The following is an 18,475-nucleotide window of genomic DNA, read 5'->3' as shown; positions in this document are numbered from 1 at the left end:
AATGAAATTTAAACTGTGAAGATCAGTAAAATCTTTAAATACCGCGTCTTCCGCAGGATCAAATGGCCAGAAGTTAAAATCGCCAAGTACTAGGACGGAGGAGTTGTTGACTGCTACTGTGGCGAGCAGTTCCTGAAACTCAGTAGTGAAGTGGGGAGTGGACCGGGGAGGGCGGTAGACAAGGACACAGGTAATGGGGATTTGGAAGGAGGCAGATCGCATCACTAAACTTTGAAGGTTTGGATGTTTATTTTAAATTAGAAATATTTGTCAGAGTCTGAATACCGTTTATTTTCTTAACAGCTTTTGAAGAAGCCTGAAAAAGATGATGAAAGGTTTGATTCCGAAAAAAAGTTCAAATCCAAAAGATTAGAAAAAGATTTTTTTAAAGATGAAAAGAGTACAAGTGGGCAAAGCAATACGACAGCCAAACGATCCGATTCGGAAAATAAGGATGATAGAATGAAAAAGTAAGTATTTTGCTCCATTTATGTTACATTATGGTAAGTACATTCGTATGGCACATATTCACCATTTATATGGTCTCCCAAACCAGTTTTGTAACCCTGGCGCTTTGTCTGGTTCTGGAATTCTTGTTGACCGAAGTCTAAGTTGTTAGTTGATACTCTACTTCTCTATGTTTCATATTTGTAGGGGTGAGTAAAATTGGATAGTGTCTGGCTCAAAACCATTATTATCTTATGTGCATGGATTTGTAGGAAGTACGTTGCTGTTCGTTTTATTCTGCTGAGTTGTAAGGTTACCCATTGCTTGGCTTCAGATAGTTATCTTTTGAAGCTATGTGTGCCCCTTTTGTACTTTGATGTCATTTTGTGGGTGGCTTATTTCAGTAAACTTCTTCAAGGTGGTTGATGTATAGATTGGTGAAAGACTATAGCTATGCCAATAAGGAAAGTACCAGTTGAGTTGGTACATGTGTAGCCAACTACATGGTGTGGAGCCATGTTCTGCTCGTCATTACCTCAGGGTGACTACGCGCTCTATAAAAAATTTTAATAATAATAATTATGATTGGTGTTTAATGTGTATCAATGGTGTAAGACCAGGTAGAAGTATAACCGTGTTCTGGATTTCCTAACCAGTGTGCATATTTACACGATTGTTGTGACTCGAGCAAGACCAGGTCTTCACTGTAATTGTGGTTAAACTCTTGTATGGCCCGTTATGTGTTTTTATAACTTTTTCAGATTGGTTGCTTAAAACCTTGCTTTAGCTTCCTGTGGTCCTAATGACAACCCTGCCAACTCTGCCAAAATGTTAACACTGACCATAGTAACGGTTTTAGACAAATTATTGGAAATACTTATCTTTTAGCTTTTTTACCCCTATCACTTTTTTCGGACCTTGTTTTTCTGGCATCTTGCTTTTGAAAATATATTGGTTATACATAATCTTTTTGCGCCACTTGCAACTCAAGCTATTTTTGGATGAATCTCAAATCTACATTACTGAGCAAAATTGCCCATGCAAAAACTAAATCCTGAGTCGACATTGTAGCCTTTTTCTTTCTCAAACATGTCAGCCTCACGTTTGAGACCTGTTGCACCCACAGAGACTACTGATGTGACACATTTGGTACAGGGGTATAGTTCTTTACGTTTTAGGTTTGTTCTTAGTGAGGCACAGGATGTCCCGAGTATTTAAGAGGGAGAGCAATAAGAATAAACTTATTTTATTTGTAAATGTTGGTGGGGGGGTTGTGATCCCCCGCCGATCTGAAACGTTAAGGAGAATAAAATGTAGTTCCCAATCGAAGTAGACTTATGCTATTTTTGTCTGTATAGTGAAAATGATTTCTGCTAAAATTCTTGTGTGTGTTTGCAGATCAGAAGATGAGTGTTCAAAAGACTACAGGGAAAAAGATTTTGAAAGGGAAAGAGAATGGGATCGTGAAAGACGACTCAGAGAAAAAGATAAACTGAGACGACAAGAAGACTGTCGGAAACCAAGAGACCGTTATGAGAAAGAAAGATGTTTCAGGAGAAGAGATGATGACGTGCGAAGAAGAGATGATGATCTAAGAAGGGAAAAAGACCCACCGAGAGAAAAGGGGAAGAAACCAGAGCACATAGACTTTATAAGCAGCACTGATAAAACTGACAGAGCCACAAAAGAGGAGAAGAAAGAGGATCTTGGGAAAAGAGATCGTATCCGAAACAAGGTGCAGTTTTATTTAAAACTAGACATGGCACTTAGTGTATTCAGGCCATACACTGTTTCCTTCGTTGGGGATGCATGCCATGGTATACCACATCTATCTTTGACAGCTCATGTCAGAAGCTGTATTTTTCAGAAAATAGTAATCTCTACTTGTGTTCCTTATTTGCTAGCACAGTGTGCAGCATAGCACAAGTTAGTGCCTTAATTATTTTCATAATTTTCAGCCATTATTCTATGAGGCTCTGATCTCTGCAATGGGCATAGTGCTTCAGTCATAAAGATTACGATGAACACCCATGTCCTTGTGCAGTAGGTACCACCACACCCACTCCTCTGTAGCTTAACTTTCCATCCCATTCCTTGTTATTTTTAGGAGTACAATGAGTGATTGCATCTACCTTTGTAGTTTTAGTTTCTTATACATTGTATACTATATATTCAGGCTAGGCATTGGAAAAGAAAATGTGTTTTTTTCCCCATTGTGTTTTTGCTGTGAATTAATACTTGTCAGTACTGCTCTCAGTTGGTAGTTGTCCCTTGAACATTTTGTAGAAGGTACTGAAAACCGTACCATATTTTTACCAAACTCAGCCTCCCATCAGTGCTCATATTTTTATGCAGGCCATTGATGCCCCTCTGCCCCCTGCTTTAGTCAATTCAGATTGACTGATCAACATTGTTCTTTTCTTTTGTTTAGTAGAGGAGTCTAATTGACCTACCGTACATGCACTTCAGAAGCTTGCCGGCTGCTTTGTTTCATCTTGCTTTTAAGTCTTCATAATATAGATAATTCAAGTACCACATTTGCACTTCTGCGAAAAGGGAGAAATTGATCCCTAGTTGGCTGTGATGTGAACTCATCAGGCCAAACATTATATGTCTTTATCAGCAGTTCTCATGAGCTTGGTATACCATGTTAAAATACTTTTGACAAGGACATTCTTTGGAATAAACTAAAAAAGCAGTCCAACAATCTCAGTCCAAACAATCCAAATATTGCCAAAATGGTCTCGACCTTCTTCCTGTCTAGCTAACATTTTCTTTAAACATTTGCGTCATTCAGATGTACTATCTACCTCTACTCGATATGGGGGATATAGGAGTCCACTCACTCCACCTTTTTTTCAAAATGTACCTGACAGGAAAATCAGATACAAATGAATTATTTCCTGGCAGGAACTTCAGCATGGACGTTTTGATAACGTTTGCTGAAGTTGTATATAAAAAAATGGACCTAGTGGGTTTATAATTGACTGCATTGAAAACCATTTTTAAGGTTTTATTTGGTTAGTAGTTTGGCAAAGAAAATAATAGTTTGAAGCTTGATATGCCTTGCACATGCTTTCATCACAAGGTGGACCTCTGTAAATATGATTTTGCAGCGTGGATCTTTCTGGATTCACTATACTGTGCATTATTCCGCGGTCTTGTGGTTGGGTCCGGATTCGTAGTCTTTTCTTTGTTTTTTTTTTTTTCTTTTCGTAGCCCAGGTGGGCGTCGGCGTCGGCGTCACACCTCCTGGGTGTATTTCCGGTGACGTCGGCATGCTTCCTGCGGAAGCTCCCACTCTTGGGCGCCATCTTCAGATTCTTTTTTTCCGCGGTCTGGTCTGGATCGTTCCCGTTTGGGCTCCAGACATTTTTGGAGAAAGAAAAAGGAAAATACAGAAATTAGAAAGAAAAGTCATCTGAAGACTCCAGGAGACTTCATCGACGAGGAGTCAGCGAAGGTGAATTCATCGAGATCTTCGACGAACGTCGACGAACACGCGACCAGGGAGGCCCTGATCGCTCGATGATGGACAACACGCCGTTCAAGTTCTGCCGTAACTGCCACCACAAGTACGCGCAGAAGGACCAGCACCCGGTATGCAACCTTTGGTTACCGGTAAATCACGAAAGCGAGGACTGCAACGCCTGCTCCGCCTTCGCCCCGAAGACCCTTCGAGTGAGGGAGAGACAGAGGGTAGCGCACGCCACCCTGCAGGGGAAGGCCCGGACTCCGTCCCTCTACGAGCTGGGGATGTCTTCCGAGGAAGAGGACAACGCTGCCGCCGAAGACGACAGCTACACGGTCGTAGAGACCGATTACACGAAGACTTCTGATAAGGTAGGAGACTCTCCGGCCCCCAAGAACCCGAGAGACTGAGTCTCAAACACGAGGGCCAGGCCCCGAAAGCGCCGACGCTAAAACTGGCGTCCGCGAGTACTCACAGGCCCAGCGGATCCTCTGAGAAGGAGTCCCCGGCGCCGAGAGCTGTTGAACAGCAGAAGTCGTCGAAAATCGTCCCCGAAAAGGATCGATCGACGCCGAGGGAGAAGGACCCTAAACTACCGACACTGACCAGAGACCCAAAATCCGGGTCGACGTCGAAAACTTTGGCACCGAAAGGTACGGCGCCGAGCCAACCGCCGAAGAGAGCGGCCGAACCATCCGACGCGGAACACGCGGCCGAGATGGAGAAAAAGAGAAGGCGGCTCGAGGCCGAAATGGAGAACTTCTTGCAACGGAAGAAAGAATTTTACGCAAAGATGAAAGCCTTCACGATTCCACACAAGACCAAGCCACCAGGGGTGGAGGTGGTCGAGGAGGAAGACGAGGTCGTCTAGGAACAAGACCCGGACGTCGAGGTGGTCGACGACCAGGAAGAGGACGAGAATCCCTACGATAGTTAAAACTATGGGGAGGAAGAGGACAGCAGGACGGACGCAGAGTCGGCCCCCTCTGACTTACAGGAGGTGGATTACATAGATGTCGACACAGACAGCCCGGAGGAGGCGGTCGACACGTATCCCTCGAGGCCCTCGCCGCCGGACGACATCGGGGCCTACAACTCGGTGATAAGGTCGGCCGCAGCGGCATTCAAGCTCAAGCTCGACGAAGAGAAGCAGAAAGCAGACTTCCTTCTAGAAACATTGCTCCCAACACAAACAAAGAGCCAGTACCTGCCAATGCTCAACAGCGTCTTGGCCCAGGGGAGGGAAGCATTCAGGGAGCCCGCAACATGCAAGGCAGTAACTCCCAGAACAGAGAAAAAATACAAACATTCCTCAAAAGACCCACCCTACATTCAGGGGATGGTCTCCGCAGACTCCATTATCACCGCCACAGCAAGGAAGAGGGCTAACGTACCCACTACCTCTGGACCACCACCGGATAAGGAGAGCAAAAGGATGGATCTGGTGGGCAAAAGGATCGAACGGAATGCCGCGACCCACTCCAACGCCCTGATAAACAGACACATGTACCAGATCATGGAGGAGCTGGGGCAGTTGGTGAAGGACCTGCCCCAGGATGCCAGGCAGAAAGCCGAAAAACTGGTTGAAGAAGGGAAGAACGCGGCAAATTCTTGCCTTAAGACGGCCCTGGATGGAGCAGACACCTCCAGCAGGCTCATGATGATGGGTGTCACTGAAAGAAGACACGCATGGCTAAGGATCTCAGGTTTCAAACCAGAGGTGCAACACAGCATTCTGAACACACCGTTCAACGGCGACACGCTTTTCGGAACAACAGTTGATGAGAAGCTCAGCCAACTGAAGAAGGATAACGAAACAGCAAGGTCCATGGGAGCATTGCAGTTCAGAGGCAACAAAAGGGGCACCCCGTCACGGAGGCCTGGCGGGAGCGGTGGAAACCAGCCAGGTACATCACACCAGGCTTTCCAACAAACGCACCAGACAGACTCGCAGGCCCAGCAGGGTCAGCAGAAGCAGTCCTGGCAATACCAACAAAGAGGCCAGTCCTTTCGAGGGAGAGGAAATGGACGCGGCCAGAATAGAAGAGGGGGACAGCAGCCCGCCTCGAAGTGACTTCAAAAAACTCTGTGTGCCCACCTACAGAAAAGATCCCAGGGGGCAGCACGTACAGAGGGATCAAGACAAGCTAGACATCTACGACCACATAACACCAGTGGGAGGAAGGTTAAGATTTTACCTCCAAGAATGGAGAAAAATCACATCAGACAAATGGATCCTCAACATCATCCAATTCGGTTACTGCATAGAGTTGGAGGGGAGGCCAATAAGCAGAAAACCAAAGAGAAAACAGCTAGCAGGCAAACAGCTAGAGTGTCTTCAGGGAGAGGCAAAGGAACTCCTGCGGAAGCAGGCCATAGAACGGATACCCTTCAAGGAAAGAAACACAGGAATATACTCGACGTACTGCCTGGTGCCGAAGGTAGACGAGACAATGAGACCCATTCTGGACCTAAGGTTCCTTAACAAATTCATAAGAACACAAAAATTCAAAATGACCTCCCTGCAAGAGGTGCTCCCGCAATTGCAGATCGGGGACTTCATGGTCACAATAGACCTCAAGGACGCCTATCTGCACATCCCAATGAACAGAAAGCACAAGCATATGCTCAGGTTCACCATCGGAGAAAGCCACTACCAGTTCACGACACTAGCCTTCGGGCTAAAATCAGCACCAAGGGTCTTCACAAAGTGCCTCGCAGCAGTCGCAGCGCACCTATGAAGGCAAGGAATACACGTATACCCTTACCTGGACGACTGGCTGGTGAAAGCAAATTCATACCAGAAATGCAAGCAGCACGCACATACTGTGACGAGCACGCTCATAAGCCTGGGGTTCTCCATCCATTGGAAGAAATCATCAATGAAGCCGGAACAAGTGAAGATCTTCCTGGGAGCACAGATCAACACCTTACAGGGCAAGGTGTTCCCCAGCGAGAAGAGGGCGAGGGCGCTGGTGAAGGAAACTCTCCTCTACCGGAAGGGACAAGCTCGGACAGTGAGGACTGCGAGCAAGATCATGGGGATGATGGCATCATGCATCCACCTGGTACCCAATGCACGTCTCCACATGAGACCCATTCAAGAATGGCTACAGGAGCAATGGTCACAAGCTACAGGCCGTTGGGAGGATCTAGTGGTTGTGACGCACAAAGTGCAGAAGGAGATGACATGGTGGACCATGGAGAACATAACAAGGGGGAAGCCTCTAACACCCCCAACGCCAACAGTGACCATCACCACAGACGCATCCCTGAAGGGATGGGGCGCTCACATGGAGGAGCTCAAGGTGAGGGGACTGTGGACGCCAACAGATGCGACAAGGCACATCAATTACCTAGAATTGAAGACAATCTTCCTTGCACTGAAAGCTTTCCAAACAAGACTGTACAAACACAAGGTGCTGCTACAGACAGACAACACCACCGCGATGTTCTACATCAACAAGCAGGGGGGCACACAGTCAGCCCCGCTTTCAACACTGGCACAGGAGATATGGAGATGGGCCATCCCTCTGAAGATAGACCTGCTAGCCATACACCTACCAGGGAAGGACAACATACAGGCAGATTGGCTCAGCAGACAGACATCGGCATCCCACGAGTGGGAGCTCAGTGCTCAGGAGACAAGGTGGCTGTTCGACAGATGGGGAACGCCATCAGTGGACCTGTTTGCCACACGCCGGAATGCAAAATGCCAAAACTTCGCATCCAGACAGCCCGAGGAGGGGTCACTGGGGAATGCCCTATGGATAGATTGGTCCGGGACATTTGCTTACGCATTTCCCCCCCGATGCCACTGATGCACAGAGTGCTGAGCAAGTGCAGAGCGAGCAACATGACCCTGATACTGGTCGCGCCACAGTGGGCCAGGCAGACATGGTACTCACAGATCATGGAGATGACACAGTGTGCACCCCACAGATTCGGCAGGAGGAAAGACCTACTCTCCATGCAGAACGGAGAGGTGCTACACCCAGAGCCAGAAAGCCTGAGCCTAGTAGCGTGGCTCCTGAGGACATAGGGTTTGCACATTTGAGACTATCAGAAAGCACCCTGAGGGTCCTTCGGGAGGCACGAAGGCCCAGCACTCGGAAGTGCTATGTTGCGAAATGGAAAAGATTCACATTGTGGTGCAGGAAAGAAAGACTTCACAATAAGATGAAGAAGGACTCCACAGTGCTAAAGTACCTGACACACTTGCTGGAAAAGAACCTTAGCTCATCCTCGTTAAGAGTTCACTTGGCAGCGATAGTCGCCTACACAAGGGGAGAAACGTGCAGGAGTTTCTTCACATCACAGGTGGTGAAAAGATTCCTAGAAGGAGCGAAGAGGATCGCACCACCCAAGCGGGTGCCGCCACCTGCATGGAACTTAAACATAGTCCTAACGGAACTCATGAAAGAGCCCTTTGAACCACTTCACAAGGCCTCCCTAAAGATGCTAACTATGAAAACAGCTTTCCTGGTTGCAATAACGTCCTTACGAAGAGTAAGCGAACTTCAGGCGCTAACGCTACAAGAACCCTACATACAGATACACAATGATAGGGTTGTGATGAGGACTGACCCACACTTCATGCCGAAGGTGGTATCCAAATTCCACATGAACCAGTCTATAGAGATACCGAGTTTTTTCCAAAAACCAACAACTAGCGCAGAGCGGGCTCTGCACACCCTGGACGCCAGAAGGGCAGTCATGCACTACATTGAGAGGACGAAGGGACACAGGAAATCAAAACAGTTCTTAGTGTCATTCGCCAACAGTTTCATGGGAAAGGCAGTAACCAAAAAGACTACTGCACGGTGGATCGCACAGACAATTCAACTCTGCCACAAACGTGCAGGACTAGAGCTAGCTGAGGGGACACGTGCCCACTCCACTAGGAAAAAGGGTGCTACAATAGCCTTCCTGGCTAACACACCCATAGAGGACATATGCCTGGCGGCAACATGGGCTTCGGTGCGCACGTTCACGAAGCACTACTGTGTGGACATACAGATGAACAAGGAAGCACAAGTCGGACAAAAGGTGCTCCAGCACATATTCAATAACCAACGCTCATCTTCCACCCAGCCGCCACAGAGATGAGAAACCGCTACAAAATCTATGCACAGCATAGTGAATCCAGAAAGATTCACGCTGCAAAACGAATAGTTTTCTTACCTGTCGATGTAGTTTTGCCGCTTGAAGATCTTTCTGGATTCACTAGCGAACCCACCCACCTCCGCCAGAAAGATGAGGCTGGAGAGAGAAGAGGTGGATAAAAAAAAAAAAAAGGTGAAAGGACTTGAAAGTACAAAGCGGTAAAATATCACCTAAATAGGACATTGCCATTACTTCGGAAACGAAAGAAACACGGGAAAAAAAAGAACCCGAAGATGGCGCCCAAGCGTGGGAGCTTCCGCAGGAAGCATGCCGACGTCACCGGAAATACACCCAGGAGGTGTGACGCCGACGCCCACCTGGGCTACGAAAAAAAAAAAAAAAGACTACGAATCCGGACCCAACCACAAGACCGCGGAATAATGCACAGCATAGTGAATCAAGAAAGATCTTCAAGCTGCAAAACTACACCGACAGGTAAGAAAACTATTCGTTTTTCGCTAAGGGTGTCCATTTTGCTGAGTATGTCCATTTTGCAAAACTGTTTTCCTAACCTTCTACAGTCCCTCCATAATAGCAACATATCCTTGGGAAACATGCTATGTATGTGGGAAGAAATATAAACTAGTTTTCATTAGGCTTTTTTTTAATTTTATTTTTACAAGTGTTAAACACAGTAAACCTCAGACCTAAAGTTTTGCGATTTGTTCAGGTAAAGCCCATTATAGTGGAATCCTGTGACTTGTCTTTTGTGGAGACTTCATAGTTGTTACATGTGCATTGAGGCCTACACATATTATGTTTTCAAAACCTCTTAAATATGTTCATTTAGGTTAGAACTCTTTAGAGGGATTATTTTTGTCATTCTGTATGACCATGGATAATTTTGATTTCCTCGTGGTAAATAAGTTCTAGTTCCCAGTTCACAAATATTCAAAGTCTGAGAACTGCTTCTGAAAAGTTATTTTGTTTGAAGCAACAAAAAGTTTGTGGAATTCGTGGGTAGCTGTGACTTGACATAGATGCCTGGTTGTATTGACCTTCTTAAGATATTACTCACTTGGAAGTAGGTCAAATCTACAACTCTGTTAATGTATGTAATAGGTATGTTTCTAATGTGCAACTTTTTGTTTCGTTTTTCCAGAGGACTGATGTTTTATACCTTTTCTTTTAAATCCATTTCACAAACATCTATTTTCCCATAAGTTACTCTGCAGTGAATATTTTCTGAAATCACATGCTGTGCTTTATTCTTCCATCTATTGGTTGGGTCCAGAAAATTTCTGTTTTTACCCACCCAGCCTTTTTTTTTTAAATAAGCCTTGTTGGTCACTTTTTGGTGGTATGTCATATCCTTATGTCATTCGATGTGCCCTAGAACACCATGTGCATGATCACCATCTCGGTTTTTATGTTTTTGAATCCTGGCAAGCTGATAAAAACATGGGAAAAACTGCTGTATCGTTGACCTAAACTGTGAAAATACAGATAGAAAACAATTATAAAGAAGGAACCATCAAGGCGAGGAGACTCGGCGTAGGAAGTCTAAGGCCCTCAGTAGCCCGGGTCCGTACTATTCCCGTACCAATTCTCCTTCACGCCTGTCAAGAGATTCTCCATCACATACTGAGGCTCCAAAAAGAACACCACAAAGATCAAGATCACTGACAATGTTTTCTCCCAAAAGGAGAAGCCCACGCAGATTGCGCTCTCCACATGCCCGACATGTGCAATCAAGGGACAGGTCTCACTCCTATCATTCTTCTCCAAAGATTAGGCGCCAGAGGTCTCCCACCTGGTCTTCTTCCACCAGGTCCTCGAGGTCATAGTTTCTGGCTTTGGAGACTGTGATGTTCCTGATTGAGGAGAAAATATGGTCCAATAGGTGTCTAGTGGTGTGGGTGGGTTTGGTAACGTTCTGGGTGATACCAAGGTTTTCTAGAAGGGCCGGTGTGTTTGGGTAGGTGTGATTGCCTAGTTAAAAGTCAAGGTCTCATAGGAGGATGACGGTTCTGCCTTTGATTATTAGGGGTGTGACGAAGTCTTTGATGTTGCTAGGGAAATTGGTGCTGGGTCTTGGTGATCTGTATACATGGATTCCGCCCACTGAGAAGTTTGCTGTGATGTGTATCTTGAACATGAGGTGTTCCAAGTAGCAAGTGGACTAGGTCCATGTAGGTGGTGCAGCTGATGGTATCATTTAATATAATGGTGACTCCACATTCAAAATGGAGATTGGCCTATACGAGCCACAAGACTTTTGAATGTGGATTATAAGATCTTCACCACGGTTTTATCAACCAGACTGGCCTCTATCGCCCCTTCGGTCCTTCACTCGGACCAAAAGGGGTTTTTGAAAGGCAGGCAACTTTATGAAATTACCTATGATCTGATTGGGGCCATAGATATGGCAACAACAAACAATCTACCATTGACTGCCCTTACGCTAGATGCAACCAAGGCCTTCGACGGGGTCAATTGGGGATACCTGTCGGAGGCCCTGGCAAAGTTTGGTGTGGGGGAAAAGTTCCGCAAAGTGATAGGCCTCTTGTATGGCAACCCATCTGCCTGTCTCCTAGTTAATGGCGACCTGTCGAGCCCTTTTTCCATCTCTAGGGGAACCCGGCAGGGGGTGCCCGCTCTCTCCCTTGCTTTTTGATTTTTACATTGAGCCTTTTGCGCAACATCTAAGGGAAGAGACCATTATTAAACCATTTTCCTTTCAAGGTTGGAGCAGGAAGGTAGCATTATATGCCGATGACTTGTTAATATTAACATCTGAGGTAACCACTGCTCTTCCGGCAATCCTGAAATTGGCTAACGCATTTGGACAAATTTCGGGCTATGAGATTAATGCCGCGAAGACGGAAATGCTCATATGGATGACGAGAATGCTGTAACCGAGATGCAAGCAGGCAATTCTTTGCGTTATCTAGGCTTGACGATAGTTAAGGATATCAATAAACTTGTCCAAGTAAATCTATCTTCAGTTCTTAAAGAGTGCCGCAAGCTTCTCCAATCATGGTCACATTTGCCCCTTTCATTACTCGGCAGAGTTAATCTTATAAAAATGACCATCCTTCATAAAATTTCTTTTTTATTTAACACTATTCCTTTATACTTTGATCACACCACCTTAACTAAATTCCAAACCAACATTTCATCTTTTATCTGGAATAACCATCTTCCACGTATTGCGTGGAAAAAACTAAGACGGCGATAAGGGCGGTCTAGCGGCCCCAGACTTAAGAATTTACGCATGGGCCTTTCAACTATCTCATTCCCGGATGTTGCTGAAGGCTCCTGTGGGTACTGGGGTAGGCCTTATGTATGTGGCTATGCTGGATGGGGAAAATATGAATCGTTCTGGTTTTCTTTTTAAGTTTGGCAATCCTAAGTTCTTTAAAAAATTAAACTGAAGATTTTACAAGGGCTGGCTAAAACTTGGGCGGATATCACGAAATCTATAAAACTAAACTATCTTTGCGAAAAAACACCGTTGTGGGGGCTACCTGAAGTTCCTACTTGGCTTGAGGATACTCTAGCTATCCCTCTCGGACAGGCAGGTCTGGATGTTTGGGGAGACCTCTTTTTCGAGGGGGACCTACTGTCATGGGAACACTTGCAGGCTAAGGTTGGCCCCAACTTTTCAAGATTCAAATATCTACAGATTCATGGTTGGACTGTGGCCTACAAAAATTCCTTCGCTAATAGGAACCAACCTAAACTTGGAGGCCACAGCCAATTTGTCTCCGACCTAGTAGTCTGTGAGCCAGTAAAAAAAAGAAGTATCTAAATGGTATAACTTCATTCTAGAGGAATCGGATGGAGACTTTACTCTACCAGAGTCAACATGGGGCCCCGTGGTGATGGAGCAAAATTTACAAAATCTTTGGAAAACTTCTTTCGAACTCTTGTGGAAGATTGTTAAACCATCCTGGCTTCGCAGAAACCACATCTTTACCCTCCACAGGGCATTCTATTCCCCTCTCAGGTTATCTAAGTTTGTAGGAGGAGAGCTAGTGTCTTGCGCTAGATGTGGTTTAACTGCTGCACCGGACACACATATGTTTTTTGAATGCCCACTATTAACTACATACTGGGAGGACATCAGAAAGTACCTTACAGAGTCATTGGGCAGCCCGGTTATTATAGATCTACCTTTAGTGATATTTGGGGTATCAGAAGATCTACAATATCCAGCCAGGTCTCTAGTATTTTATGCTATGCTGCTTGCAAGGAGGGAGATATGCAGAAAATGGAAAGATCCTTTACCACCCACATTTAGGGATTGGCAATCTTCACTCTTGCAGACCTCCCGCATGGATCTAGCTAGATCTGGCAATTATAGCAAAAGGATGTTTTGGTATCTACTTTCTTGGCTCCATAGATTCATCCGGGGTTTTTTTTTTTCCCGGGTCCTATGATTGATCTCCTATGGTACTTAATCATTTGGTACCTAGGGTACAGCCGCTAACCGGTTCATGCCCGGTCACATTTGGCTGCGAAATCACCCCTATGGTTTGCCGCAGACCGGCAATTCAGTGACTTGGTGCCTATTTGGAATCTGGACGTCAGCTGAGGGTAAAATGGCCCCCAGAAAACTCGTGCCCCTACCTGTTTTTGTAATAAACTGAGACAGCTGTCTTTCTATAAGTTCCTTTCGGCACTTTGTGTATATGGTGGTTATGAGGACAAAAAAATATATATATAATGGTGACTCCACCTTCAGGCTTGTGCTGGCGGTCTTCCCCAACGGTCTTGTAGCCGGCAAGGATGGCTGTAGCGATGTCCGGTACAGAGGTTGGGATTAGCCATTTTTCCGTAAGAAAGACCTGTTCCAGAGCATGGATGTGCAGTAGAAGCAGGTGGTTGAGGCGTATGCATAAGAGTGCGGTGTGGTGTTTAAGTGTGTTTGGTGTGTGTGTGAGCTGGTGGCTGGTTTGTGCAAGTGTGAATGGGTTGGGTGCTCTTGGTGCCAGAGTGGTGGGTGTAGGGTGCACCAGAACCTGTAGGAGGTGCATTTGAATACTCCTCCTTGTTGTGTGGCATATAAGTGCTGGTTTGGGTTTCGAGCATAGAGGTGCACAGCAAAGTATTGGTGTGTAGAGGGAGAACCAGGGTTCCTGACGTGAGGCTGAGACGGGCTTGCCTTTGGTGTGCTAGTGGTGCGACTGCTGCTCGAACACACTGCAGCCGCCAATAAATAGGTCCTGGGAGGAGCGCAGTGTACCCTGGGAGGGAAACCAGTGATTTCACTTTCTGTGCTGGAAATCCAGTGATGTCACTTCAATTGCATACTTCACTTCCATTGAATACTTCAGCTGAATGAAATATAGGGGAATAATTATTGAGTCTTTTTACAGTAGATTTCAATCACTCTCTTGCTGCATCTTCGTGTAACCACAATTATAAACAAAGCCATTTATAAAATGTCCTCCCGTTTACAGTTTAATCAGAAATTCTTTAATGTGTGTGAGCATACGTTTGCAGATTGTTTGGGTGCCTGAATCAAGCTATGGAATATGCATAATTCCACATTAATTAAAGTATAACGATGCACTGCTACTATAAGTAATTCTAGTTTTTGATCTCGTATAATTCTTGTAGTTGCCTACATTATACGGGTTAGAAGCCTTTGCTTATTCTTCTCTGTAATTGTTGAATTATGAGACCTATTTGCAATTCTGCCTCTTTTTTCAACTTTCCAAATGTGTATCAGCACAACACATGATGTACATTTACATATTTTTATGTAGTGGGCATGCCACTACTTGGAAATAGTCTTTGCCACCCCCATCTCTTGTTGTAGCATGCGAACTCGACGATAAAAGTTTCATTTGATATTGCCAGTGTCATGTAGCTTACTATATACAGTTGTGGAGACTAAAGGTAATACCATGCCTTATTGAAGAAACGTCATCCTTCATGGTTTGCCTGTACCTACTGGAACTCAAGAGTTAGCCACATCTTAGATCCCTTTACCTTCCAGCTGCCTAATTTTCTACTTTCTTCTAAAATACTGACTTCTCAACAGTTAATTTACTATTTACTTTTTTCAGGAAACCGAATCAGTAAGATAGAATTTTCCATGTCCTCCTTTTCCACACACTTTCTGTTCAGAAAACCTACATAGTACCTTGCTGCGTCGAAGTGCTATGTTTATACTTCAAGGGCTGGATGTTTAATAGGGACCAAGCTAGTTCCAGCAGCTGTAAGATTGATACAAAGAGTTTGAGTCTGATTCGTTGGTCTGTGATTCAATTCTTTTTGTAGTTTCTCAAGTGTTTAGTATAAAAATGTTTATTTTTTATTTGTTTTATCATTATCAAGCATTTGAGCCATAGAACCCATATTGCATTATCAGAAAATAGTATGGCTTGTGAGGGTGGTTGCCTTATATTGTAGCTTCCAGTCAATTCTGGCTCTCAGACACTGCTGTTTGTTACAATGAGATAATAGGTTAACAGTGCAGAAAAATTAATTAAATACATGTTTTCATTTTTTTCTATAGTTATATTATCATCTTAGCGAGCCCACTGCTTTCCTAAATGTTGCTTTTCATTGTTCTTTCCAAAACGTTGGGAGTGTTGTTAAGTGAAGGCAAACAGTGAATTACATTTATGGTACAACGAAATTTTAACCATTTAGAGTTCATTCTGTGTGAATTAATGTAACTTACTGTGTATTTGCCATAATGGGTCCTGTGCTTTGGGAATTGTGTGCTATCAATCCTTTTTTATTTAGAAGTTGTGAATTTGTTTTTATTAAGAGAGCAGCTCAAATAAGAACCAAGCATCTTTTCAACATTCATTTACAAATCTGGCATTTGACATTTGTTCCGTTTCTTTCCATATCATTGTTTTGTTGTAAACAGTGCAGTCACAGAACCAAGTCCTGAAATTGCTGTAACGGCTGAATAGTCTCACAATAATGCTTATACAACCATTGTCAAAAAGCGCAATCCCTTCCTATTACTTTTGATTTGCGTTCATTTGTGCTTTTCCTTCCCTGTCCTGGTTTAACATACTTTGCCCTCTTGGAGCACCGTTAATCTCCAAAATTAAATGTGTATGTCCGTTTTTAGGTCGAGCTATTTATAACTCTGAAGTATGGTAGGGGAAACAACACTCTTGAACAAACGGATTCCTCCCAATGCATGTTGTCTATTGAAGCGTGACGCTTCGCCAGGCGCGCGCTTGGCCTCACTCACACCCCATATGCTGGTTCCCTCCCACTCGCTTGCCCCCCCCACCCGACTTGAAAGGAAGCCTTGCACACCAACATTTATCTCTCACACCACCAGACATCAAAGGCTGCTGCTCCCCCGCCCGCTCCCCCAGCAATGCCGAGAGCGTGTTTAATAAGATTATCCCTGTCTATTTCTTATCCCTTCCCTCTCCACCTTGCTCCAGTACCTACTTTACTTTCGTTTCTCTCTACTTATTTCCCTCCGGACTTTCACCTCCAATCTTTGCCTTCGTCCTCACTCCTTCTTGTTCACTTCCTTCCTTCCTCCCCGCTTCCACTCCCACGGTAGTCCTCTCTCGAGACCCTGTTTGCGTCTCCGCCACGCTTGTGTTTTTTTCTCTCCCTCCATCCTTCCCGGCCTCGTTAAAAGTTTGGCCTGGGGACTTTGAGGTTTGCCAGAGATCTCGTCACCTCTTTAGTAAAGCAAGGAGCGGTGGCATCGCTGTCGGACATGGTGTCCCCGGGCACTTTCGTTGTCCTGTAAACAAAGGCTCGCATGTGCGCACGTAGCTCGGTGACCCATTTTAAACTTCCCCGCTTACGAAATGCTTCATGCTGGAATTAAAGCATGGTGGGGCTTTCCACCACTTCACTATAGCGAGTCTCTCTAAAGTTTTAACAAGGAAATAAAGTCCAAGGGCCATCTCTCTTCCCCCAACTCCTCATTCCTGTCTGGTGCTCGCGGCTAAGCCACCTCTCTCCCCACCTCTCCCTTTTGTCCCTCCTCCTCTATCACTTTCTCTCTCCTTCTCTTCACCACTCCCACCTGGCCCTCCTCCACTGCTACTTTGCTGCCCCTCTTCCTGTCTCTTCTCTATCTCTTTTTGACTCTGTTTTTTCTCTTATCCTTCCCTTTTCTCTTCCTTATTCATCCTACTCCCCTTGCCCGTCTCTTCTCTTTTAGCTATACTGTTGCTATCTCTCTATGTTCCTACGTAAACATTCTCCTTTGACTCTGTATTGCCATGCCCCTCTTTCTCCTCTCCCGACCTCTCCTCCCTCTTTCTCTACTTTTTATTCTCTCTCCACTTGTCACCCCCTCTTTCTACCCTCTTGCTGCCTCTTTAACCTGACTGTTCTCTCTGCCTTCTTCCCCCTCCCTACCGCTGTCTCCTTCGCCCCTGTCTCTCTCATCCCTCTCTCTTGCACTCCCCCTCTCGTTGGCGCTCTGTCTCTATCCTCTCTATCTCTCTGTACCTTCTCCCTTCCTCTGTCTCCCCTTGCTTTTTCTCTCCCTTCTCTATTGCTGCTGAACCACCCCCTCTCCTCGGTCTCTCGGCGATGCTCTGTCTCCCTGCCTCTCTTGCCCCCCTGCCTGTCTCCTCTGCAGCCCGGCTGTCTTTGGCATGTTACATGTAAGGCACTAGGAGAGCCGGCTGCACAGATGCACACTACAGCCCCTGCCAACCCGTGCCAGCCCCTGCAGTGCCCACACTCCGCATCTCCAGGTGTCAGAGGAGGAGCTGCAGGACAGGCTTTGCCTCCGCTGCCAGGGCTCGCGCCTCAAACGCTCAGGAGATGCCCTCAATGCCACAGCATCACTCAATGCCACAGCATTACTCAACGCCACAGCATCACTCAGCACCACTCAACGCCACAGCACCCCCTAACGCCACAGCACCCCCTAACGCCACAGCACCCCCTAACGCCACAGCACCCCCTAACGCCACAGCACCCCCTAACGCCACAGCACCCCCTAACGCCACAGCACCCCCTAACGCCACAGCACCCCCTAACGCCACAGCACCCCCTAACGCCACAGCACCACTCAAGGCCACAGCACCACTCAAGGCCACAGCACCACTCAAGGCCACAGCACCACTCAAGGCCACAGCACCACTCAAGGCCACAGCACCACTCAAGGCCACAGCACCACTCAAGGCCACAGCACCACTCAGCACCACTGAAGGCCACAGCATCACTCAGCACCACTGAAGGCCACAGCATCACTCAGCACCACTCAACGCCACAGCATCACTCAGCACCACTCAACGCCACAGCACCCCCTAACGCCACAGCACCCCCTAACGCCACAGCACCACTCAAGGCCACAGCACCACTCAAGGCCACAGCACCACTCAAGGCCACAGCACCACTCAAGGCCACAGCACCACTCAAGGCCACAGCACCACTCAAGGCCACAGCACCACTCAAGGCCACAGCACCACTCAAGGCCACAGC

At 46.1% G+C, this 18,475-nt stretch overlaps 1 protein-coding gene across 2 annotated transcripts in view; it reads left to right on the top strand.

The window, feature by feature from the left end:
• The window catches only part of UPF3B (UPF3B regulator of nonsense mediated mRNA decay), a 233,505-nt gene that overhangs the window by 173,767 nt on the left and 41,263 nt on the right, over positions 1-18,475 (top strand). For both annotated transcript variants that reach the window (XM_078688708.1, XM_078688709.1), the window contains exons 8-9: positions 304-470; positions 1,846-2,182. In XM_078688708.1, the coding sequence (XP_078544834.1) occupies positions 304-470; positions 1,846-2,182 (504 nt within the window). The remainder of the gene's footprint in view (positions 1-303; positions 471-1,845; positions 2,183-18,475) is intronic.

The sequence above is a fragment of the Lissotriton helveticus genome, chromosome 4_1 (genome assembly GCF_964261635.1).
Source record: "Lissotriton helveticus chromosome 4_1, aLisHel1.1, whole genome shotgun sequence".
NCBI lineage: Eukaryota > Metazoa > Chordata > Amphibia > Caudata > Salamandridae > Lissotriton > Lissotriton helveticus.
The sequence above is the reverse complement of the archived record's forward strand: the minus strand, read 5'-3'. Positions and strand labels throughout refer to the sequence as shown.